This window comes from Schistocerca piceifrons, chromosome 6 (genome assembly GCF_021461385.2).
Source record: "Schistocerca piceifrons isolate TAMUIC-IGC-003096 chromosome 6, iqSchPice1.1, whole genome shotgun sequence".
NCBI lineage: Eukaryota > Metazoa > Arthropoda > Insecta > Orthoptera > Acrididae > Schistocerca > Schistocerca piceifrons.
In genome coordinates this window covers 331,303,019-331,330,081 of record NC_060143.1, presented here as the reverse complement: position 1 = coordinate 331,330,081, position 27,063 = coordinate 331,303,019, and the positions used below count along the sequence as shown (strand labels likewise).

The following is a 27,063-nucleotide window of genomic DNA, read 5'->3' as shown; positions in this document are numbered from 1 at the left end:
CAAACCACCTTCCCTACCCTCTGGCTCCTATCCTTGTAACCGCCCCCGATGCAAAACCTGTCCCATGCACCCTCCCACCACCACCTACTCCAGTCCTGTAACCCAGAAGGTGTACACGATCAAAGGCAGAGCCACGTGTGAAAGCACCCACGTGATTTACCAACTGACCTGCCTACACTGTGATGCATTCTATGTGGGAATGACCAGCAACAAACTGTCCATTCACATGAATGGACACAGGCAGACAGTGTTTGTTGGTAATGAGGATCACCCTGTGGCTAAACATGCCTTGGTGCACAGCCAGCACACCTTGGCACAGTGTTACACCGTCCGGGTTATCTGGATACTTCCCACCAACACCAACCTATCCGAACTCCGGAGATGGGAACTTGCCCTTCAGTATATCCTCTCTTCTCGTCATCCGCCAGGCCTCAATCTCTGCTAATTTCAAGTTGCCGCCACTCATACCTCACCTGTCTTTCAACAACTTCTTTGCCTCTACACTTCTGCCTCGACTGACATCTCTGCCCAAACTCTTTGTCTTTAAATATGTCTGCTTGTGTCTGTATGTGTGGATGGATATGTGCGTGTGTGCGAGTGTATACCTGTCCTTTTTTCCCCCTAAGGTAAGTCTTTCCGCTCCCGGGATTGGAATGACTCCTTACCCTCTCCCTTAAAACCCACTTCCTTTCGTCTTCCCCTCTCCTTCCCTCTTTCCTGATGAGGCAACAGTTTGTTGCAAAAGCTTGAATTTTGTGTGTATGTTTGTGTTTGTTTGTGTGTCTATCGACCTGCCAGCGCTTTTGTTCAGTAAGTCACCTCATCTTTGTTTTTATATATAAGATTAAGTGGTAATTCATAGTCACTGCTTCATTTTATAATTTCATTAATCACTCAAAAATGGTGTACTGTGCAACAACCCTTTTATAAGCAGTTTGTTCCTTCCTCTCCTTTTTTTCTATGTGGGCACTTGATAATTTTAGTGAATATCTTGCACATTACATATAGGAACCTTGCAGGTGTATAGTCCTTAATGTTCTATATGCCTCTTTTCTTGTGAAGGAGACTAATTAAAGCATTATTCCAGATCTGAGTCATTGCTCTTCTTTACAAATATTCATAAATAATTGTTGAAGTTCCCTTTCTATAGCTTTACCCTAGCATTAACCATATATACTGAAACAATGTTCCCTGTGCCCTCCTTTTCTTCATATTTCAAATGACATTATATTCCTCAGTCACCAAATTAAGTGTTACTCAACGCCATTAATCAAAATGTGATTATATTTAGTGACCCTCATGAATGGATCTTCCTGTTGTGGGATGGATTGCAGGCCTCAATGATACAATACATTAGGTTCAACTACAATAGAGGGGCAGCAGCCTAATCAGCAGTTGCTGTGGCAACAGTCTGGATGACTGACTTATCTGACCACATAACATCAGCCAACATTGCCTTGTAATGTTGGTACTGTGAACAGATGAAGACAAGGGGAAACTAAGCTGCTGTTTTCCTAAATGTCATGCAGTTCTACTCTAAGGGGTGATGATGATGGCATCCTCTCGAAAAAAATAGTTTGCAGGTAAAATAGACCCACATACAGATCTCTGGGTGGGACCTACTCAGGAGGTTATTGTCATCATGAGAAACAAAATGTGATCTATGGGTTGAAATGTGGGGTGTTTATACCTCAAGTAGGAAGGTTAGAGAATTGCAAAAGGGAAATGGATAGGTTGACATTAGATATGGTGGGAATTAATGAAGTATGGTGGCAGGATGAACAGGAGTCTGATCAAGTGAGTACAGGGTCATAAATATGAATGCAATATGGGTAATGCAGGAATAGATCTGATAATGAATAAGTAAGTAGATCTGGGAGTAAAATGCTATGATCAGCATAGTAAACACATTGACTGTGTAGAGATAAACTGGAAAATTAGGAAATCTAAAAGATTCTGAAGCATCTTAAACCATTAGTATCCAGAGACAGTGAGTGTGTGAGAGAGTTATTCTTGTGTGAATGTGTATAGCTGTTTCTGAAGAACAGCTCTACACAAAAGCTTAAATATTTCAGCATTCTCCTTCTTCGTGCCAGTCTGCAACACAAATCCTCCTTTAAATGGGGAGTAGCTATCTATCCTTTCCATATTCATATTATCCATTGTAGCTTTACTTTTATTTGAATTTTAACAGAAGATGGTATTTGAATATATTTATTACATCTTATACTTTGCATTTTATTTGGCCACAGTTTAGGTATGTATTAACTTATTTTCTGAATGACTTAGGTCATCTTCTTTATAATTATTCACTGATCCTGCTTTTCCCTTGGCATCCAAATCATCCTTTATTAGTAAATACTTGGAATCTATTGTTGACTTCTTTGCACTCTAGTTTTAAAGACACAAATATTCATCATTTATTGCGTAGCATGTGAGACTTACAGCAGAGACATACCTGTAATTGCCAAGAGTTGTACAGTGACACTCCAATACTTGGTTGCGAGGGACCCCATCTGACTGACATGTATTTAGATCCCATCCATTATTACGCCACAAACCACACTGGTGACAAATAATCATAATGTTTTGATGTAAACCAAAAGTTTTATTTTATTGTAGTATGAAGGCAGCATTTTATTCATACAATGCTGGCATAACGTATATGTCTGTCATTTTAGAACAAGACAAAATACAGAAAGCAGCACTCATGTTTTTTATTTGGCATCTATCTGACAGTAACAGTGAGATGTGTTTAAGATGTAGATCTACAGGTGATAGGACAAAGTGTAATATATTTGTGTAGTAATGTAGTGAACAAATGCTAGTTTATCATTTTAGAACACAACAAAATAGAAAGAGCAGCATCCATGATTTTAGTTAAGCACCTATCTGTTGGCAACAGTGAGATGTGTTAAAAATATATGACAGGACAAAGTCTAATATATATTCATGTAGGAATGTAGTGAAGAAAGACTGGAATTGTGGTTTATTCATCTGATGACATACATTTGCAATCTATTTGGTTTGCACACAGAAGATATGTCAAAAATTTATAATACAATTACAAGATTTTTACACTAATAATAAAGTATTATATGAATAATAACACTATAATGATATTTCTTAGGATGTAAAACATTGTATCCAGCTCAAATTTCCAGTTTGTCCTGCATGAATTTATCCACTGAGTAACAACATTTCAGTGTCAGCACCACATACAGTTTTCTTTTAAGTGTACCTAAATTCATCTGCAGCAACTTGTTCCCTTTTAATGTATTATTAATTTTCATTCACTTTGAGGTGGTGGGCTGGAAACACAAAATTTTCTTTGTTTTTGTTACATTGTGAAAGAACAAAATGGTTTCCCTCAAACAGTTCATGTCAGGTGTATTAAAAGACAACAATCTCATATATATAGGGATGGCAGAGTTCACATTTTAAGTGTTCTAGACAGTGGACAATATGGTTCTTTATGAATTTGCATAAAAGTCAATTAAAAAGTAATAGATACGGTATTGAAGAACAGTTAAAAAATATATTTTTATCTGTACAGAAAATCCAGCAACATCTAGGAACACACTGTAGTGTCACTGCACCAAATAACAAACACATCACCAGTGTCAGAACAGGCTGACATTAAAGTCATATGCACATCCTATAGAAACAGTAGGATTCCTAGAGTTGAGATGTGCAATTTTAATAGTGCTTCAAGGGCATTTATTTTATTGTCATATGAACCTAAAAATGTGAAATGTTGTGTAAATAAGATAAAATTAGTTACATAATTTGTGTTTCATTCATCATTTTGCTATTTCTAAATCAGGTAATGAAAACAGTCACAAATACTCTTCTCATATATTTACATATCACAACCAAATAAACTGGCTTTGCATACTGGCAATGCTTTTTGTATGAAATAAAGCTTATTTATGTGGAAGATTTCTGACACAGTTTCAAGTAAAAAAAATTTAAAATAATAGATAAATTTTACAATCTTATGAAAAGGGAAGTTGCTACTAGCCGTACAGCAGAGTTGCTGAATTGCAGATAGGCACAACAAAAAGACTGTCACAAATAAGCTTTCAGCCAACAAGGCCTTCATCAAAAAAAGATAACACACACACACACACACACACACACACACACACACACACACACACAAATGACTGCTATCTTTGGCTGCTAAGGCCATACTGTGAGCAATAGCGCATGATGGGAGCAATTTGGGTAGTGGGGATAAAGGAGAAGGCTGGGTCATGGAGTGGGTGAGAGAGCAGGGTACAGGTGGGGGACAGTAAAGTTCTGTTTGTGGGAGCATACAGGTGTGAGGTGGGGGATGGATAGGGCAGCAGGGTGCAGTCAGATGGTTAGACAGAGGGCAAAGTGATGGGGGAGCGGGGGCAGGGGGGGGGGGGGGGCAGGTGCACCTTTGGAACAGACAGCTGTGGAGTGGGAACAGGAAAGAGGGTAAGCAGGTGAAGGACAATGACTAACAAAGGTTGAGTCCAGGAGGGTTACGGGAACATAGTACATATTACAGGGAGAGTTCCCACCTGTGCAATTCAGGAAAGCTGGTGTTGGTAGGAAGGATCCAGATGCCGCAGGCTGTGAAGCAATCATTAACATGAAGAATGTTGTGTTGAGCAGCATGATCAATAACTGGGTGGTACATCTATTTCTTGGCTGCAGTTTCTCTGTGGCCATTCATGCTGACAGACAGCCTGTTGGCTGTCAAGCCCATGTAAGAACACAGCACACAGGTTGCAGCTTAGCTTGTAGATCACATGAGTGGTTTCACAGGTAGCCCTGCCTTTGATTGGATACATGATGCTTGTGACAAGACTGGAGTAACTGGTGGTGGGAGGATGTATGGGACAGATCTTGTATCTAGGTCTACTGCAGGGACACAAGCCATGAGACAATGGGTTGGGAGCAGGTGTTGTGGAGGGATGGATGACATTGTGTAGGTTCGGTGGGCAGCAGAATACCACTGTGGGAGGGATGGGGAAAACAGTGGGTAGAACATTCCTCATTTCAGGGCATGACTACTTCACATCCCTGTGATAGGCCTAGATGCAAGAGCTGTCCCATACATCTTCCCACCACCACCTACTCTAGTCTGGTCACAAGCTTCACCTATCCCATCAAAGGCAGGGCTACGTGTGAAACCAGTCATGTAATCTGCAAGCTAAGCTGCAATCACTGTGCTGTGTTCTATGTGGGCATGGTAACCAACAAGCTGTCTTTCTGCATGAATGGCCACTGACAAAGTGTGGCCAAGAAACAGCTGGACCACCCAGTTGCCGAGCATGCTGCCCAACACAACATTCTTTATGTTAATGACTGCTTCACAACCTGTGCCATCTGGATCCTTCCTATCAACACCAGCTTTTCTGAACTTTGCATGTGGGAATTCTGCCTGCAAATATATCCTGTGTTTCAACCCTCTTCGTCCACAACCTTCTATCCCACAGGCACACCCAGTCTTTTTACTTCTCTCCTCCATCCCACCTCCCTCCCTCCACCACCCCCACCCCTCACCCTGCACCCTCTGTCTAACCTCGCAATTGCACCTAGCAGGTCTACTCTTCTTCCATCTTGTCACTGTATGCTCCTACAACAGCACTTTACCATCTCTCCACCTGCACCATTCTCTGCCTCCATTTCTCTGCCCCTGCCTCCTCCTTTATGCCAACCACTCAGATTCCTTCTCCCATCTCGCACTCTTGCCTCGACAGCCAGAGACAGCAGTCAGGTGTGTGTGAGCTGTGTTTGTTTGAATGTGTATGTATATGTTGTCTATGCCAGAAGAAGGCCTCCTGGTTGAAAGCTTCCATGTTTAGTAGTCTTTCTGTTGTGTGCGTCTGTGACTCAGCATCTCCACAATGTAATGAGGAGCAACCTATACTTTTCATAGTATTGTTATTATACCATCCAATATTTTCCATTATTTGATTTTACATAACACAGCATATTGCCAAATAAATAGATATGATCACACTGCTCTTTATATCCTACAGAGTCCAAAATAGCAACATCCACCTTGAAAGCAGTGATATAGGTTGGTACTCTCATATATACTCTGCCTGCAACTCAACAACTCTGCTTTATGATGTGTAGCATAACATTGTTGTGTTATGTACTTTGTTAGCAGATATAAATTTCATTGAATTATCGTGAAGTCGTATTATTTTGTACTTCTACCATTACCTGAAATAACCATAATTTGCAGCCAGTGTAACAGTTAGATGAACAGGGAAGACCACTTGTTCTGATAGGTCTCCACAGACAGCTAGAAGTGTATCGTTTTCAATGATTCATGGTGTTGCTGATGTATGTAGGAAGAGGATTCATATGCAGATCACAATGATCTAACTAATCCTGAAGATACTCACTTCGGCTACATTCTGGGGACTTCGTGGAATGTTGAATTACATTGAGGTCTTAAACATATTCTTCTGCCTATTTGTAGGTATATCTATCTGTGCAAAATTGAGCATATCTTGTTGAAACGTTCCACTCTTCCCTGGAAAAGCTAACAGTCCTTTGGCAAAAAATATGATCTCTGAGAATTTATTTATAAACTAATCAGTCAAAGGTACCTTCAACCTGTAGAGAAACCTTAAATGTGGAGTAGTGCTTCTAGAGACCTTCATGTAACAGTGAAATAAACATTCACCTTTGATATCATTGGCATTTATAATATACTGAAAGTGCATGCACAATACACTTTCACTATACAGGGATATGACTAAATCACAAACTTTACTGTTTTAGAAATGCTTGACTTGATCTGAAAGTCAAAAATGACAATTTTTCTTTGCAGTTTGAAGACATTGTTCCTCTTACCCATGCCAGCAAGGATTAATGTGTGTACAGACAGTTTTTCAAGCATCTGTACACCTAATTTCCCACTGTCTCAAGTTGCAGGGATCACTTCATGAAAATTGTCATAAAAATCAGTATTTGTGGTACAATAAAACTAACAGTAGAAGTCACTAAAAGGGATTTTAGAATAAATCTTGCATTTCATTGAATTGCTCTGCATTTACAGTGATTTTTTTAGCTAGTGATGTTCACATTAATAATGTTAATTTCTGTAAGAAATGATACTCAAAGGTATGATATCTGATTCACTGCATTCAGCTTCTTTAAGTTAGCTAATAATTGACTTATGCTATATAAACTGATTATCACCTTTCTTAATTTTTTTCATCAGTATATTAGCAATATGTAACAGATTTGATGATGACAGGACACATCAGAGTACAAACATTACAAATAATATCTAACAGTTCGTTAATGGTAACTGAATTGTTAATTAATGGTAACTGAATTAATTCACTGCAATAAGGCAGACATAAACCAACACAACTGTGATCACATTATTGTTATCAGGGGTGCTACAAGTAGCAGTGAATTGCAATAAAAATCCAAGCCACAGCTCATGGAAACATAAATGAAGCAGTACATTATAGTATAGTTTGAAATGACAATGATAATACAAAACGCTAGTGTTAAATACAGTGTGTTTATAAATGAATATCGGGGTTTTAACGCTTTATAATATTTGTTACATTAAACTTACAGTTATAAATGATATGTCAAATGAAAGAACAACTCAAACAGTTGTGTTTGGCACCAGTGCGCATGTGCAGCACACAATTTTTCCACTGCCATCCACCAGACACTGTACCCAAGCGCTGGATAGGCTGCATGGGGCCTGACCTAACGCCATGTGATTTTTTCCTTTGGGGCTTCATCAAGGATCCTGTGTACATGCCTCCACTACCAGCAGACCACCCTGAATTAGGAAACCAGACTGAAGCAGCTGTTGCTACAATTACTGAAGACACACTTACCAACATTTGGGAAGAACTTGGCTATAGACTTGATGTGTGCCGTGTGACAAATGGTGCTCGCATTGAACATTTATAAGGTTCTTGGTAAAACTGTTTGAGTTGCTCTTTCATTTGACATATCATTCATAACTTTAAGTTTAATATAATAAATATTATAAAGGGTTCATTTATAAACACTCTGTATAACAATATTATGAAAAAGAAAGTTGTTACCATATAGCGGAGATACTGTGTCGCAGATAGGCATAACAAAAAGGCTGTCACAAATATAGCTTTCAGCCAGTAAGGCCTTCATCAAAAATAGATGACAAACACATGCACATGCACATGCGTGCACGCGCGCACGCGCGGGCGCGCACACACACACACACACACACACACACACACACACACACACAAATGCAACTCACAAACATGTAACTGCAGTCTCAGCAACTGAGTAGCAACTTTCCTTTTCATAATATTGCTACATTCCATCCTGGATTTTCTAGTGTGAAACATAATATCCATTGGTAAATACTGATGATAACAGTTAAATAAACTGATAGCTAGATCACACTGAAATCCACGTCCAGCTACCACGATTCATATACAATGAATTTACTCAATCTGCTATTCTCTTAATGTTTAAAAATAAATTTTAACAGACATAATAGGGTAATAAAAGCACAGGTATGATAATGCAAAAGCTACATTGATATTTTTGAGAATATTCTAAAAAAGATTTTGTCTTTAAAGAAACATCTGGTATTCAGTGCAGAAGTAAAGAGCCATTTCTGTTGGCACTTCATACACTTACATTACACATGTCATTGTGTATCTATATCATCTGTTTCTGTAGTACAATAGTGAACAATGATTATAGCTAGAAATTGTGTGTGTATGTATGTTTCTTTGTGCAACATATAAGGTTTTAATAGCTGCTGCAGTCATTTAGAAATAATAGAATATAAACAAAAGTATACAGTGTATGTTCTAGTAAAACTCACATGTAAAAATTTTCCTTGCATAGCCACTTTTGTTACAGGAAGGAGTAAGATTAATGGCTCCTTAATCTGTTCATTTTGCAGCACTGTTCCCTTTGAATTCAAGATGGTGAACTCATATACATTGCTGATTCTGCACATAGGTAGTAAATAACATTTATTTATCTTTCAATATAAACACTGCAAGCACTGAATACATAATAATTCTTACATTCAAATGAGGAGATGTTCAAGTGAGTTTACAGAAAAATAGCTGGTTTTCAATAAACAACTTTACAAGTCACTGGAACAAGCACAGGGCAGATAAAATGGCTTGCATCACAGAAAAAGCAACTAAGAAGCAAAAAGTGGAGGAACCTCAAGTAGAACTGAATGAAAAGCAAGCTGAAAAATATAAAAGACAGGCAAGAAAAGAAAATTAATAATCATTGTGAAAGAATGAGGTAATGGAATATCCTTGGTGGAATATAAATAATGAAAGGGGTAAAGGTAACAACTCAATAATAACTGAGATGATGAATTGTGGATATGCATATAAACAAGATGGAGAATACTGCTGAGCTGTCTGACAAACCCTTGTTCAGAGCTAAGGGATTACACATATAAACAATGGAAAATCTTAGATGGAATAACAACAATTTGAAAAGAAGATTGTTACTCACTACATAAAGGAGATGAAAAGTGACAACTATGCTACATTTAAAAGACTGCTGGATATTATTAGCCACTGTATTAATTCTTTCATTAGATATAGACAAAACACACATGTATGCACATGGCAGTATGACTGCCATCTCCAGGCGATAAGGCCTACCTGAGACTGTAATGTTTGGAGATGACAGTGGTCATGTGTGGGTGAATTATGCTCATGTGAATGTGTGTGTTTTGTTGTCTACATCTGCCAAAGTACTTGCAATGACAGTTTATAATAACTGGCAGTCTTTCCAATATGCCTATATGCCATGCAACACCTCTTCTGTGTGGTGAGTAGCTATCTGTCCACTTCATATTGTTATTAGACAGTATGTATACATGCATAGCTACATTGTTTCAGCTAATTACATTGTTTCAGTACTGCAGCTCAAATGAGGTGAGGTGTTTTATTGGGGAGGGGAGAAAGATGGCGAGGGGGGGGGGGGGAGAGGGGTTGCAGGTTGGGGAAGGTTAGCTATCAATTGGAAGACAGACACAATGAGCATATGTATGAAACTGGCACTGGTCTGTTTGTGATGTAGGCAGGGGGAGTTATGTGTAGTGCACAATAATGTAAATTAGTGGACTGAGAAAAGGGGGCCTAGGACAGAGGAAGTGGGAACCTGCAGAGAGGAGGGTGTAGGTACAAGATGAGTGGAGTGGAGGTCATCGGGCCTGGTTCAAAAAATGGTTCAAATGGCTCTGAGCACTATGGGACTCAACTGCTGAGGTCATTAGTCCCCTAGAACTTAGAACTAGTTAAACCTAACTAACCTAAGGACATCACAAACATCCATGCCCGAGGCAGGATTCGAACCTGCGACCGTAGCGGTCTTGCGGTTCCAGACTGCAGCGCCTTAAACCGCACGGCCACTTCGGCCGGCTCATCGGGCCTGGAGTGGAGGTGGTTGTGAGAATGGGTCTACCGAAGATTGATGCCAAGAGTCTTGTGTAATAGAAGGATATGTTGTAAGGGCAATTTCCATCTACTTAATTCAGAGATGCTGGCACCAGGAAGCTGTAACAGAGCTATTACATGATACTGCTGTTTTCACAGATGGCCTCGTCTCTGAAAGAACATAACTGGTTAGGTAAGATCTTTGTGCAACCTCATCCTCACTACCCATGGGTTCCCTTATCCAGGGGTCTGAATGACCTACTCTTCATTTTTAACCTTTCCCTTTCTGTACCTCTCTCCTCCCAAAATAAGGAACTATTATTCTGTAAGATAGGTAGAGTGGCACTTTTACTTTAATATGTGCCTGTTAGAAGTACTTCAAAAGGTAAGTAATGGTCAGCAAGTCATAGGATACCTCACACTCACATTTTGTGAAGTGCACAATTTTATATTTCTGAGTATTTAAAGGAAGTTTATTTATTTATTCAGACTATCTGATCATATGGAGTGAAATGTACTGGAGAATACTAGACATGACTTAAATCTAGAGTTTGAAAAAAATAACAATAATTTTGTGAGCACTTATTACAAATAACTAAAATCATAATTACAGATACTGAAAAGTTCATGTATGTATCTATTCATTGAATAGAAACAATGGTACTGTAGATATTTTCAAAGAAATCTTTCAAACACAATATTATAAGAAAGAAATTTGCTACTCACCATATAGCAGAGATGCTGCATCACAGATAGGCACAACTAAAAAGACTCTCATAATTAAAGCTTTCAGCCATTAAGGCCTTCATCAACAATAGTATCATAATATTGTTACATTCCATCCTGGATTTTCCACTGATAGATTTTTCAAACACATTTATACTTAATATAGGCTTACATTTTAAATTATCTGCCACCTTGTTGAACATGTTTGCTCTTATATAGCTTTTACCTTTCTGACACAAAGTTGTATTACCTGGGATTACATGCATGTTCCCTTGTAATTTGTGCATGTGAAAATTTTTTCTCATACCACTACCAGTCATTGCACCACTTTGAAATCTTATCAAGATCTGACTGAACATGCTGCTGTGTTCAGGCAGTACTTCATTACAGTTTACTGAAAAATCTACAAAAAGCCTGAGGCTACTATTAATATTGTCTGCTAAGTCATTATTATACAATATGAAAACAAGGATCCAAAATACCTTTTGGGGGCATGAATGAAGTTATTTCTGCTTCTGTCAATGACTCTCTATCCAAGATAACATGCTGCCTCTTCTCAACCAAGAAGTCCTCAATCCAGTAGAAAATTTTGTTTGATGCCCCATATGATCATACTTTCGTCATGTTTTACATTCAGCATATACATTTTTCTGAAGTAAGAGTAACATCTGATGGCAATCAATGGTGAAAAGTAAAGCCATAGCATCTGTCCTGTCTGATGGTAAAACTCCATCGCCCTCACACACCTCAAGAGACCCATATATTTCAATTTGAGGTTGATTTTAGCTGTTTACCCATAAATAAAATGCAACCTGTCAGTGCCTACTGTCTCCTTGGGCAATGTCTCACACTTCTCTACTCTATTCTAAATACCAGCTATACAAAGTGCTCTACGCATTGGTTCAAAATTAAGTCCCTTGTTATGGATAAATTTAGCTCAGCGATAACTTCAGTGTATGGAAAAGATATTCTGGTGTAACCACGGCATTAAAATCCATCACAATGTCTATTTGTTGCCTTGTTAGGGATGTACGTTGTGGTGTTGTTATCATCATGTCCATCCATTCCCAGTCAGAGCTAAAAAAGTGGCCAGGAACAAATGATAAACGAGGTAGAATTTCTTTGTGGCAACAGCTAAATGAGATTAACAAAGATGACATCTTCTGAAGTTGTTCATCTGTGCAGCGAAATCTGTTAAAATTACTACTCTTTCTCAACAAGAATAAAATTTTTTCAGTTCACAGGTCACATTATTTCATGTTATCAGGAACAATTCCTGTACCTGTCATATAACTGCCATTACACTTTTTAACTATAGTCAGCTCTTCTTCCTCTTCAAATTCAAAGTCTGTCCTTTGATAACAAAATAAGAGACTGAAATTTACATAAAGTCTTATGATGCTAGTAGAATGTACAAAGCATAATTTTTATTCTTATTTTGGCTTTGTACACTCTTACTGTTAGATATAAAACCTGTCTACCGCAGAGACTAAGGCTGAGTTACGTCTGGCCATCTGCACAATCTGGAAACACAGCAGGATGCAGAAGTGCCTGGAGGAATTGTTGTCTTTCACTCGAAGTGTTAGAGTGCTGTATCTATTTGTGGTCTAGTGGCAAACATTGCATGATGTAGGCATAAAGACCTGAGTTAGAGAACACTTCTTCATTTATTTCTTAAACCAAATTTTGGCTGGTTGCTAAAGGTTCAGTCTGATGAAATCTCAAAAAATTTGCTTCACTTTCTAACACACTAGTAATACCATAATCTTCCACAAAGATTTCCACAAAACTGCTCATGGCTGCATCAAGATTAGAACAGTTTATGCTCAAGGTTCCTCACCCTACAGTGGCCACCACAATTGGCTGCCAAATGCCAGCTGCCATCTGAGCAGGTGATCACAACATGTTGCTCCTTGAGCATGTTTCTGCTCCCATGTTCGTAAGCACAAAATAATTTCTTATTGTTGTTTGATTTTCAGGGAGAAATAACTTTGCTAAACTGAGTGAATGCCATTCAGTAACACATCATGAGTATATTGCTGTGAGTTTGTTTATCAAGTGTTATTTTCTTACTTGAAGTTCTAGCATTTGCCTGGCAGTTACTTATTGGATTTTGCATACTTGAATTTTATGAAAGTTATTTCAGCACTATAAAATCAAGTCGCAAATGGAAAAAAAATCTAACACTGGCGACATATTGTTCACTTTGGGTTTATTACAGTGTTGCAGGCAGTGGAGACAGCTTGAAACATTTGTACCATTTGTGAGGCTTTAACAAACAAAGATTTATAGCAACTTCCCAGGATAACCAAAATTTGCAATATCACCTCCTTTTCAGTAATGTTTAATCTGTTTTTGGTTATAAACAATGAGAGTCATGTTTCCCAGATCATTACCCTATACATTGGTGAATTTGCTGAACATTCTATCTTTCTAAATTTACTAATAACATAATAATAATTTTCAAACAATGGAAAGTCTAAGTTGGAATATCAACAATTATGAAAAGGACAGAATGCTACACACCATAATGATTACACATTAAGTTACAGATAGGCACAATGAAAAGACTGTTTCACACTGAGCTTTCAACCAAATCCATCCTCAGAAAAAAAAGAAAATATGCACATATTCACACAAGCAGGCACACCTCAAGTACACATTACTGTTATCTCTGGCTGCTCTGGGCAGACTGAAATGTTACATTCAATGAAAGCAGTGATCAGGAGTGGGGCAGGGAAGGGGGAAGGACAGCAGGGTACAGGTGGGGAGACAGAAGACCACTGTGTGGTGAAGCATGCAGGGACTTGAAGGCAGCAGGACAAAGCTGTCAGATGCAGTGTTGGTAGGCTGTTGGGGGAGGGAGGGGGGAGGAAATGAGTAAAAAAGGAGAGCGGCATAAAAGAGGATAAGACCAGTGGCATCATTAGAGTGGAGCATGATCAGGGCAGAGGGTGTGAACTGGGAGGAGGTAATATGACAGAGAGGGTGGAAACTTTTGGGTGGAGGGCATGAGGAAAATGGGTTTCCTTAGACTGAGGCTGGGATGATTTTGGGAACAGACAATGTATTGCAATGATAACTCCCATATGTGGAGTTCAGAAAAGCTGGTGATGTAGAGGAGCATCCGTATGGCCAGAGTTGTGAAGCAGCCAGTGTTGTCAAGCAAGTTATGTTCAACTGCATGTTGTGCCAAATGATGGTCCACTTTGCTCTTGGCCACAGTTTTGTAGCGTCCATTCATCCTGGTGGACAGCTGGTTGCTAGTCATACCAACATAAAACACTGCAATGACTGCACCAGAGTTGATACATGACATGGCTGCTTTCACAGGTGTACCAGGCCCAGCCTCTGATGGAGTAGGACAAGCCTGTGACATGACTGGAAAAGGAAACGTTAGGTGAGTGGGTTGCGCAGGTCTTGCACCTGGGTCTTCCACAGGGATATGGTCCTTGTGACAAGGGGCTGGGGCACTTGACCTCCAACTCTCTGATGGTTCCAACCATACCTCTGTCCACATTAAACCCACCAACCAGCAACAGCACCTTAATTTCAACAGCTACCATCTCTTCCACACCAAAAAATCCCTCCTGTACAGCCTGGCCACCTGGGGATGGGCATATCTGCAGTGACAAGAACTCCCTTGTCCAGTATGCTGAAGTTCTCACAATGGCCTTCACAGACAGGCACTATCCCTCAGACCTTGTCCACAAACAGATTTCCTGTGCCATATCCTGACACAACTCAATTCTCCCTCCACCCCGAAGAAGCAGCCACAAAGGAGCGCCCCCATTGTCACCCAATGCCACCCTGGACTGGAACAAATGAACCACATCCTTCATTTGGGTTTTGATCATCTATCATCATATCCTGAAATGAGAGATGTCCTACCCAAGATTCTTTTCACCCCACCTGAAGTGGTGTTCTATCACCAACCAGACTCCACAACATCCTAGTTCATCGCTATGTCACTCCCAAACCCAGTCCCTCGTCACATGGATCATATCTCTGGTGTGAAGACCCAGGTGCAAGACCTGCCCATTCAACCTGCCCAGCACTTCCTATTCCACTCTTGTCACAGGCTTATCCTACCCCATCAGAGCCCAGACCACCAGTGAAAGCAACCATGTCATATACTGGATCTGTTGCAATCATTGTACAGCTTTTTATATTGATATGGCTACCAACCAGCTATCCAGCAGGATCAATGGCCACTGCCAAATTGTGGCCAAGAACATAGTGGACCACCCTGCGGCACAACATGCAACTGAATATGACATGCTTGACTTCTGTGGCTGCTTCACAAGTCGGGCCATCTGGATCCTCCCCTCCACTATCAGCTTTTCCGAACTGTGCAGATGAGAGTTATCCTTACAACACGTTCTCTGCTCCTGAAGTTATTCTGTGCTCAATCGACGATAGCCCACTCCCCTGCCCCCCTCTGTGCTATCATCTCCTCCCAATTCTTGCCCCCCACCCTTACTATGCACCGCTCTCTGCCAACACATCCACCAGTCTTTTCCCCTCTTTGCTCCTCTCCTTTCCCACTTCCTGTTGCCCACTCTTCCCATCTTACTCTCCCCACAGTCTCCCAATGCTACACCTGGCAGCTGCATGCTCTCCCTCCACCCATAAGCTGCTATTCCTCCCCCTTCCCTGCCCCATTCTAGATTGCTGCTTTCATTCAACACAACAGTTGCAGTCTGGCCTGAGTGGCTGGAGATAGCGGCCATGTCTGTGAGGTGGGCCTGCTTGTGTGAATGTGCGTGGTGTTTTGACTTCTTTTCTGAAGAAGGCGTTGGCCAAATGCTCAGTGTGTAACAGTCTTTTCGTCGTACCTGTCTGCAACTCAACATGTCACCTTTAGGCTTAGTAGCAATCTTTAATTTTCATAACTGATAACAATAATTTTACAAATACTACCAAAAAGATGAATATAAAATTTGATCATATTACTAACGTTTCATGAACTTTAGTTGATGTCATCCTTTTCAGATAATGTTAAGGATATACTGAAGTAACAGTGTCCTATACCAGAAGATTACATATTTTAGCTTCATAATTATGAGAGTGATTATGAGTAGTTTCCAAAAGAAGGAAATGCCACCTTTATAGTTTGAGTTTACAGAAAGATCACCCTGGCATGAATGATTTTCCACATCCAGAAACTTCAGATAATTTACATATCTGACGAATTGCAACTATTTAACTTTTATGCAACATTTGCTTTCAATAGGAAAGGTTCAGATGTCAAAGCAACTGAAATTAAAATGGTGACTATTACAATATTTTTGCTTGTACTTCATCAGTTTCCTCACTGAGCATCCCTTTTCAGTATTGTTACTGGTGAGGGATTTGAGGCATTTTTGTAAAAAAAAAGTGAACAGCTGAGCCTAACAAAAGGCATCACCTCAAACAAAGGACAGTGCAAACGGATAATATTTTGCATTTTGTGGCACAAAAAGGGTGATGTGCACTATGAACTCCTCCTTAGTTGTGTGTTCATTGCAACTAGCATTTGTTGCCAACAAGTGTGACATCTTTCAGTCACTGTTAAGGAAAAATGACTGATAAAACTGCATCATGTGTTGTTACTATACAATAATGCACTCTACTGATTTCATAAACAAAAGTATTCAGTAGTGAGTTCAGGAAGTCAATATTCACTGATATTGCACCCTCACTTGTTCGCCTTTCCCCTTTTTGTTAAACAACTGTCCAGAAAATTTCTTTTTAGACAAGAACATACTTCAACCCTAGCTTAATGACATCTTTAACTCTGAATGAGTAGATTTCAACAGGCATAAAATTGATAAACTACACTGTTTTAGACAATATTAGAGAATATATTTTGATGATTAATTTCTTTCTTTGTTCACTGCTCTCTTCAGCAAACTAATGGATAAATGGTACTAATGTATATGTTATTCTAATACAAATCTATTACGACTTACCATTATAACTTTACGACAAAAGTCCATTTTAATAACATAGAAAGTACATGTAATATGAGTGTCCTTAAAAATGGCATGAATTAATAAAATATTATGCATTTTGGATTTCAAAATGGTCTGTGTTTACATGCTGTCCTGTGTCACACTCAAGTAGTATGAAAATTTAGCAGTCGGAGTAGACACATATCGAATCTCAGTTTATAAATTATTCAGGGCCAGAATTTACGAAATCAAAAAATTATGATGGCAGCGGCAGAAAATGCCTTATAAAGTGTGTGCTGTAAAAAAATATTATCTTTGACACTATGGGGCACTGGAGGTACAAAGAGGGCATGTGATGGAGAAATTTTGTTAAGATTTCATTATTGATTAGCCATATGGCTGTCTGTAGCTCTGTCATGAAATTGATAACAAACTGGCCACCACTGTGACTAGGCCTATGATCCAATTCAGCCTTCATTTCACAGCACGAGTCCATTACCTCAGAGCTATGAAGTACTGAAGCATTTGTCCCTTCTTTATTGCCCCAATGGTGGCTAGGATACATAAGTTGCAATGTAAAAGACAAGATTAGTTGCAATTTTCACATGAAATGACTTCCATGGATTCAAAACCATAGATTAATAAACAGATGTCACACCTTATGTGAACGTCACTCAAATTAGAAATGACAAGAAAATACCAAGCAAATTTAGCGAGCTATTTCTGTGCCATCCAGGAAGTAGCCTGACCATCACCTAGTACCAAACATATTCTATATTGTTGCAAAATTTCAGTTATATTATCAGCAGGAAGAACATGGTTCATAAGCTGATGTGTTCTTTGAGCAAGTTCAGAAGTGACTACAGCTTACATTTCAAAGATGTGCTTGAAAATCCAAAGTATATATCACTGAGTTTCATTCCTATTTCTATAACTAGGTCAAGGGACTTGAGCATAGTTACTAACAATACTTATATGCACCAACTGCAAAATAAACACCACGTATCAATAACTGTCACAATTATTTTTGTTTTCCTGTCTTCAGCATACGGAAAGCTGGAAAGCTCATTCACAAGACACAATTCATGGTTTTGGAGCATCTCCAGTGGTTATAATGCATGCATTATGAGTAGACAAAGCATCTTTTGAGAATTATAGATTTAGATTTGTTTTATTTATTTATTTTTTAAGAACACTGTCATTCGTGCTATCAGGAGGAACAGAGGACACAAAAGCCAACACATGCATTGGTTGCACGCATGAACATCTACAAAGAGATTTCGTAAGGTATGAATAACATAAAATTCCAAATCAAGAAAGTCTACTTTGCAAGGGAAGCTTATATGGTGAGAAAAAAAGTGATCTCAAAAGCCATGGAGAAAATGAAACCAGTGAACGTGTGCAGTGCAACTTCAATTCCAGCATCTGCTGACATGAAAGGAGAAGCAGTCATCACCAGAAAGTGGAATAAGTAACACAAAATGGTGACAGTACTGTCTAGAATAAATCATCTTTCAGCTAAATGGGAAAGATGAGAATGATTTTGCTGGTGGGTTCAGAACAGGCAATACCCAGATCCTTCAAAGGAAGATGATGGCGACAGCAATGTTAATACACTACATGAATTCCAGCATGGCTGCACAATTGGTTGGAATACCATGTCAGCAACATTGCTGATTGCCTAATGCATGCTTGAAAAAATAATTGAAAATTCCCAAATAGCAAGAGTATTCTTGGATCTCTCAAAGCTTTGGACACAGTACATTACAATGCACTTTTGGAGAAAGTTACAGTGAGTGGTGTCACTGAAAAACTTGTGGAATTACTAGAGACATGTTTAAACAATAGACAACAGTATACAGAAGTTATACATGAAAACGAGAAGTACTAGAGAGTAGACAGATGAGATCAAGAAATATAAATTTTGCTATCACTCAGTGTTCCATTTTACATCCATTCTTGTGTGTATGACAGTAAAACACTACCCAAGTGCTCTAGATAATAAGAATCTGATCACTATGTATTCCAATAACATATCTGTTGACTGTTTTGCGGACAGTGAGCTGAGCCTTAGTGGGAGGTTCCAAGTTTTACTAAAAGGTGAGAGCTCACTTAAAGTGAAATAGCTTAAGAAAAGGCAGAACATATATTATTCACTTTAAAACAAGTGGTCCAGACAGACAAAATATTATGAATGATGAAATTTGGACAAAGAACTGTTCTGGACATAAGTTTTTGGTCTTATGAATAAATGAGAGGATTTGATGCAAGCAGGAGTTTGACCACATGTCCAACAAAATTAATATCCATCCTATTTATGTTAATGAGTTTATCTCCATATGTTGTTGTTGTTGTCTTCAGTCCTGAGACTGGTTTGATGCAGCTCTCCATGCTACTCTATCCTCTGCAAGCTTCTTCATCTCCCAGTACTTACTGCAGCCTACATCCTTCTGAATCTGCTTACTGTATTAATCTCTTGGTCTCCCTCTACGATTTTTACCCTCCACACTGCTCTCCAATTCCAAATTTTGTGATCCCTTGATGCCTCAGAACATGCCCTACCAACCGGTCCCTTCTTCTAGTCAAGTTGTGCCACAAACTCCTCTTCTCCCCAATTCTACTCAATACCTTCTCATTATTTACGTGATCTACCCATCTAATCTTCAGCATTCTTCTGTAGCACCACATTTCAAAAGCTTCTATTCTCTTCTTGTCCAGACTATTTATTGTCCATGTTTCACTTCCATACATGGCTACACTCCATACAAATACTTTTAGAAATGACTTCCTGACACTTAAATCTATACTCGATGTTAACAAATTTCTCTTCTTCAGAAACGCTTTCCTTGCCATTGCCAGTCTACATTTTACATCCTCTCTACTTCAACCATCATCAGTTATTTTGCTACCCAAATAGCAAAACTCCTTTACTACTTTAAGTGTCTCATTTCCTAATCTAATTCCCTCAGAATCACCCGACTAAATTAGACTACATCCCACTATCCTCGTTTTGCTTTTGTTGATGTTCATGTTATATCCTCCTTTCAAGACACTGTCCATTCCGTTCAACTGCTCTTCCAAGTCCTTTGCTGTCTCTAACAGAATTACAATGTCATCGGCGAACCTCAACATTTTTACTTCTTCTCCATGGATTTTAATACCTACTCCGAATTTTTCTTTTGTTTCCTTTACTGCTTGCTCAATATACAGATTGAATAACATCAGGGACAGGCTACAACCTTGTCTCACTTCCTTCTCAACCACTGCTTCCCTTTCATGTCCCTTGAATCTAATAACTGCCATCTGGTTTCTGTACAAATTGTAAGTAGCCTTTCGCTCCCTGTATTTTACCCCTGCCATCTTTAGAATTTGAAAGAGAGTATTCCAGTCAACATTGTCAAAATCTTTCTCTAAGTCTACAAACGCTGGAAATGTAGGTATGCTTTTCCTTAATCTATTTTCTAAGATAAGTCGTAGGGTCAGTATTGCCTCACGTGTTCCAACATTTCTGCGGAATCCAAACTGATCTTCCCCGAGGTTGGCTTCTACCAGTTTTTCCATTCGTCTGTGACTTATTAAACTGATAGTTTGGTAATTTTCACATCTGTCAACACCTGCTTTCTTTGTGATTGGAATTATTATATTCTTCTTGAAGTCTGAGGGTATTTCACCTGTCTCATACATCTTGCTCACCAGATGGTAGAGTTTTGTCAGGACTGACTCCACAACTTAATTCAAAAACCCTAAGGCTGTGTATTTTGGATTGTAGTATCATTTCCTGTCTTGTGGACTAGTGCTGAGAGGTGGGACCTACTAAACTAATATGAAAATGGTTTTCACACTGCCAAAGACAGCCTTAAGGATCATAGCAAAACTGAAACCAGGAACAGCTCACAAAATCTTATTTTATACTTTTAATATTTTTACAATTTATGCCACATACAGTCCCTGACAAAAAAGTGAAGAACCCAGGAGGGAGGAGGAAGTGAAATGCAATTTCACGGGTTGAAAGGGTATCTGATGTTATTGCAGAGATTAGAAAGATGAGTCAAATTTATGAAGAATTTTGTAGTATAAGCACAGATAATAGTTTAAAACTGCACCCTCCGGGCTGGATGCATGCAATGATTTTGTTGGGAAGTATCTCATAAATCTGTCGTATCCACTCCTTGGATGAGATGGTGCACAACTGTAGTAACTAGTTCTCGATGCATTGGATACTGGCACTGGTATGGAATTGACATCTGAGTTGGTGCCACACATGTTTTATCAGGGACAGATATGACCATCTTGGGAGCCTTGGGAGTACCTCAGCATCATGCAGACAGTTCATATAGGAGCATGACAGTGTGGACCAGCAGTGTCTTGTTGAAAAATGACACCATGATACTATGGCATGAGGATGCAGGATGTCCGTGATGTATCATTGGGACATTAGACTTCCCTCAATGTCTCTCCACACCATGACACCAGGAGTAACATTGCTGTGGCTCTTCAAGACATTGGAAGAATGGAACCTCTTCTCAACTCATGACCATACTTCCTGACACTGGACATCTGTGGCAGTGCATAAACTTGATTCAACGTTGAACACAAGGCAACACTGTTCACCAGCAGTCGATGCTTCCCGGTCACGCCACCACTCCAAATTCAGCCATTTGTTTTATGGTGTTAATGGCAGCCTATTCATGGGGCAACAATTCCTTAGTACAGCTGCTGCTAGTCTCCAAATAATGGTGTAGATGACACAGAGTGTTGCAGGGAACCCGTTACCTGTTTTCGGGTGCAGATGTAAAGGGGTTACAGTATGGTTGGTGCATAGCACAGCATCATCCTTTGTGACGATCAGACATTGACAAGAATCTTAATGATGGGTATGCCTAATCTCAAGTTATCCTGCAGTACAACAGTGGGCCACTGTTAAATCGTAACACCCCACAAATATGGATATTGCACAATTTGACCTGCCTGTCAAATGGAGACCCACAATGAGGTCCATTTCAAATGCTATCAGATTCCAATAATGTCGTCCCACATGAGCAAGTGTCACCTATGTGGCATTACAGTGATCATCCAACATCTGATGCTGTTTACAGTCCTTGTGTATCCTACCAGACCCAGGGTTCTCAGCAGCTTTTACACAATGCTCCCCATTTCCTAAAGGTCAACAGTCCTTTTCCTTCATCTCTCTCTTCCTTCCCCTTCAACCCTTCTCCCAGAAGGGGGAACCACTGGTCCCATATGCTTGCACATTTCCTTAACTTTTATATGTTTTTTCTCCTGCCACCAAGTGGTGAGCAGATTTTTTTATCTATCCAATTATACACATGTGGAGATATCAAAAGCAAAATTCACTTGAGAAAGCTGCATCACTATGAGACAGGATTCCTGGCCAGTTTTTACCTTCTGGAGCTGAAACATTTAGTACTGCTGACAAATGCACTAGGCAGCCTTGCAGTGGTAGCCTGGACGAGACAGCCGAAATGTTGAGCAGCCAGTTTAGTTGGTCAGCTTTATTAGCCAGTGATGGTTAGTCATGACTGATCAGCTGAGCAAGATGGATTTGGAAGATGTTGTCATTGCTTACTTACCTTTTGTCACAGAAAAAAAGAAGAAAAAGAAATTGGATTCATCATATACTTCTAGAATGACACAAAAAGGGCTTATTTACAAATCATTTTAAAAATTTTCAAAAACTACTCAGATCATTTTTTTTAACTATGCAAGAATGTCAGAGCAATAATTTCATAACCTTTTGGAAAATGTAGTGACACACCTGTTCTTAAAGAATCAATTTTGCATGGCTAACTCGTCAATAAAAATTAATGAATATGGGAGAAAAGTCCCATATGAACCAATGGAATACCAATGTCATGTCACTGTCAGAGTGAGGCATTTGATATATGTTGAAAATTTAATGTGTCCTTCCTAATGTAGGATGGAGATTAACAAACAACAAAAGAATCTTTAACTACCAACTGTCTCGGGCTAGGTAGTATATAGAATGTGCATTTGACATTCTGGCAAATAAAGGAGAATTTCTCATATCCCAATGGATGTTTGAGAAGAATTTGTGATTGGTACAGTAAAAGCATTATGTGTTGTGCATAGTTATGTGGAAGAAAGAAATTGCTATAGATTTGAAGACACAGTATATGTTGCTCCAGAGCTGAAATTCTCCCAGGTTCTGCAAGCAGAGAGACTTGATGATCAGTATATGGGGAGATTATTTTACAAATGATAATCTGCTCTAATGGGAAAACAGAATTGCATTTGAGTGGTAATTATATATTTCAATTATTACATATTTCACTTACTAAATTCATTCTTTTCATTTTCAATCTAATTCTCCTCACACATGATATTTGTGATTCACCCCCATCTTCTTCTCTTCACATCATGCTCACTGTATTTTTTACACAACACATCCCAAATTGCCTTTTGGCTTTAAATTTCACAAACAAATTTTCCCATATTGAAAGTCTTCACAGATTTAGTTTTGGGATTCAAACAAGGTCTGCCTGCTTTGACTAGCATGCAGAGACTGTAGACATCCACATACATTCTCCGTAAGACACCTTGCTCAAAACTGTCTTGAGCAGAGCTGGCCGATCAGCATGCAAACCCACATACACTCCTGGAAATGGAAAAAAGAACACATTGACACCAGTGTGTCAGACCCACCATACTTGCTCCGGACACTGCGAGAGGGCTGTACAAGCAATGATCACACGCACGGCACAGCGGACACACCAGGAACCGCGGTGTTGACCGTCGAATGGCGCTAGCTGCGCAGCATTTGTGCACCGCCGCCGTCAGTGTCAGCCAGTTTGCCGTGGCATATGGAGCTCCATCGCAGTCTTTAACACTGGTAGCATGCCGCGACAGCATGGACGTGAACCGTATGTGCAGTTGACGGACTTTGAGCGAGGGCGTATAGTGGGCATGCGGGAGGCCGGGTGGACGTACCGCCGAATTGCTCAACACGTGGGGCGTGAGGTCTCCACAGTACATCGATGTTGTCGCCAGTGGTCGGCGGAAGGTGCACGTGCCCGTCGACCTGGGACCGGACCGCAGCGACGCACGGATGCACGCCAAGACCGTAGGATCCCACGCAGTGCCGTAGGGGACCGCACCTCCACTTCCCAGCAAATTAGGGACACTGTTGCTCCTGGGGTATCGGCGAGGACCATTCGCAGCCGTCTCCATGAAGCTGGGCTACGGTCCCGCACACCGTTAGGCCGTCTTCCGCTCACGCCCCAACATCATGCAGCCCGCCTCCAGTGGTGTCGCGACAGGCATGAATGGAGGGACGAATGGAGACGTGTCGTCTTCAGCGATGAGAGTCGCTTCTGCCTTGGTGCCAATGATGGTCGTATGCGTGTTTGGCGCCGTGCAGGTGAGCGCCACAATCAGGACTGCATAAGACCGAGGCACACAGGGCCAACACCCGGCATCATGGTGTGGGGAGCGATCTCCTACACTGGCCGTACACCACTGGTGATCGTCGAGGGGACACTGAATAGTGCACGGTACATCCAAACCGTCATCGAACCCATCGTTCTACCATTCCTAGACCGGCAAGGGAACTTGCTGTTCCAACAGGACAATGCATGTCCGCATGTATCCCATGCCACCCAACGTGCTCTAGAAGGTGTAAGTCAACTACCCTGGCCAGCAAGATCTCTGGATCTGTCCCCCATAGAGCATGTTTGGGACTGGATGCAGCGTCGTCTCACGCGGTCTGCACGTCCAGCACGAACGCTGGTCCAACTGAGGCACCAGGTGGAAATGGCATGGCAAGCCGTTCCACAGGACTACATCCAGCATCTCTACGATCGTCTCCATGGGAGAAAGCAGCCTGCATTGCTGCGAAAGGTGGATATACACTGTACTAGCGCCGACATTGTGCATGCTCTGTTGCCTGTGTCTATGTGCCTGTGGTTCTGTCAGTGTGATCATGTGATGTATCTGACCCCAGGAATGTGTCAATAAAGTTTCCCCTTCCTGGGACAATGAATTCACGGTGTTCTTATTTCAATTTCCAGGAGTGTATTTTAATAGCTGCTGCAGTCAGGAAATCATACTTGCCTATATTTGGAGTCACAAATGATGGCAGTTGAGTTTGGCTTGCCTGTGCTCTTACATTACACAATCTCCAACAGCCAATGAGTGTTCGGTAGTGTTCTAAGCATTCTGTTGTGAATGTCGTAGCCAATGCAAGGATTAAATGTGATCGTAACGAGTTATTTAGCAAATTTTTATTCCATTTGTTCCAAGTTGTCATCACTGATGCAAGTGGTAAGCAACAAATTCTACATAAACAAATGAGAGATACAGTTTGCAGGATACATGCTTTTTTCAATCACAAAGCACATATATGCTTGTACCGCAATTATCACTTGGAACTGGCAGTCCATGCCTCGACCTGCATGAACCACCATCATTCATGAAACAGATTATAGTGCATGGGTTACAATGAACCATCATTATTCTATTGGCTGCCACAGTCAGGCTGTCACAGTCAGGATGCCTAGTGAGTTATAGCCCTTAAAAGAAAATGGCATTATCCTATCTTTGATAACTCTTAGTTCCTTCCTTGGAGACAAAAGTGAGATACATTGGCGAATATTAAAAATGAAGTGCAGGTCATTCAGACCCAACAGTGCTGTGAGGACAAAGCATGACAAAAACTGATTTTCAAGTACCATATCAAACTTTGTACCATCAATGAAGTTACATAACATGTTGTATACTAGTAATCTTATCTTTTCTGGCATCATAGATTTTTATCAAAACTAATTAAATATGTCCTACCTGTTTGAGAGTGGTGAAAGGTACTGAGGAACCCTTTTCTTTTGAGCAAGAGATGTTAGGTAATCATCTTGGAAACTGGCAGAACCTAGACACAAGCTGTCTTTGTCACTGCCTACTGTGATACCACCACTAAATTGCAACTGCAAAAGAAATGTTATTTACCCCAAATTAATTCTTCTACATATTACAAGCTACCAAAAAGCAAACATTACAGTACTGCAGAAAATTTAGAGGTAAATGGAATATGGCTAGGTGGAATATTCACATTTTATACATGGGTGCACTAAGAGTATTTGAAGTAACTGATTTATAGCAGTCAATCACTGCGATTTATAAGAACTTTAACAACAGGTATATATCATTTTATTTATATGTATGTGCCTCAGTATTCAACAATATTGAAAGAATTGATTGCTACTCAGCATATAGCTACTGACTCACATACAGGTAAAGTGAAAAAGAATGCTAAAACATTTAAGCTTTCAGACAAAGTTTTTCTTCTGCAGTAGAAAACACATACCCATTCACATAAGCATAACTGCCACACACAGGGCCGCTGTCCTATTGCTCTACAGCCCGGTGTGGGCTCTAGCAGCCTGAGACACTGGCGATGTGTGTGTGTGTGTGTGTGTGTGTGTGTGTGTGTGTGTGTGTGTGTGTGTGTGTGTGAGCTGTGCTTGTGTAAATGATGTCTGCATGTTTTCTATTGCAGAAGGACTTTGTCCAAAAGCTTTAATATTTCAGCACTCTTTTTCACAGGGCTTGTCTGTGACTCAACGCTTCCTCTATATGGTGAGTAGCAATCTGTCCAGCCTATATTGTTATTATTCCTTCCTGGACTTTCTAGTGTTTGATTTTGTCTCAATATTCAAATGTAAATGATTGATAAGTTTCTTTCTTAGCCATAACCCTTCTGATGAACAGTTTTTGCTTCTTATGTCTTTGATTCTGAAAGAACACTTACCTTCAAATAATGAATTTGAGAATTTGGTATTTACTGGTCAGCTAAATGAAAATAAGCTGGAGAACATTCTTCAGTCAAATGAATGCATCTTAACAAATAGTTATAGAAATGTTTAAGTAAAATGAGTGTTTCACACACAAATCAGATTGATGCATGAGCACAGCTTTTGTTCTCATCA

At 39.9% G+C, this 27,063-nt stretch overlaps 1 protein-coding gene across 1 annotated transcript in view; it reads right to left on the bottom strand.

Annotated features, from left to right (window-relative positions):
* Window positions 1-27,063, bottom strand: part of LOC124802759 — a 428,511-nt gene that overhangs the window by 81,080 nt on the left and 320,368 nt on the right. The window contains exons 25-27 of the mRNA XM_047263751.1: window positions 25,922-26,061; window positions 8,855-8,984; window positions 2,459-2,565 (exon numbers count right to left, since the gene is read on the bottom strand). Coding sequence (XP_047119707.1) covers window positions 2,459-2,565; window positions 8,855-8,984; window positions 25,922-26,061 — 377 coding nt within the window. The remainder of the gene's footprint in view (window positions 1-2,458; window positions 2,566-8,854; window positions 8,985-25,921; window positions 26,062-27,063) is intronic.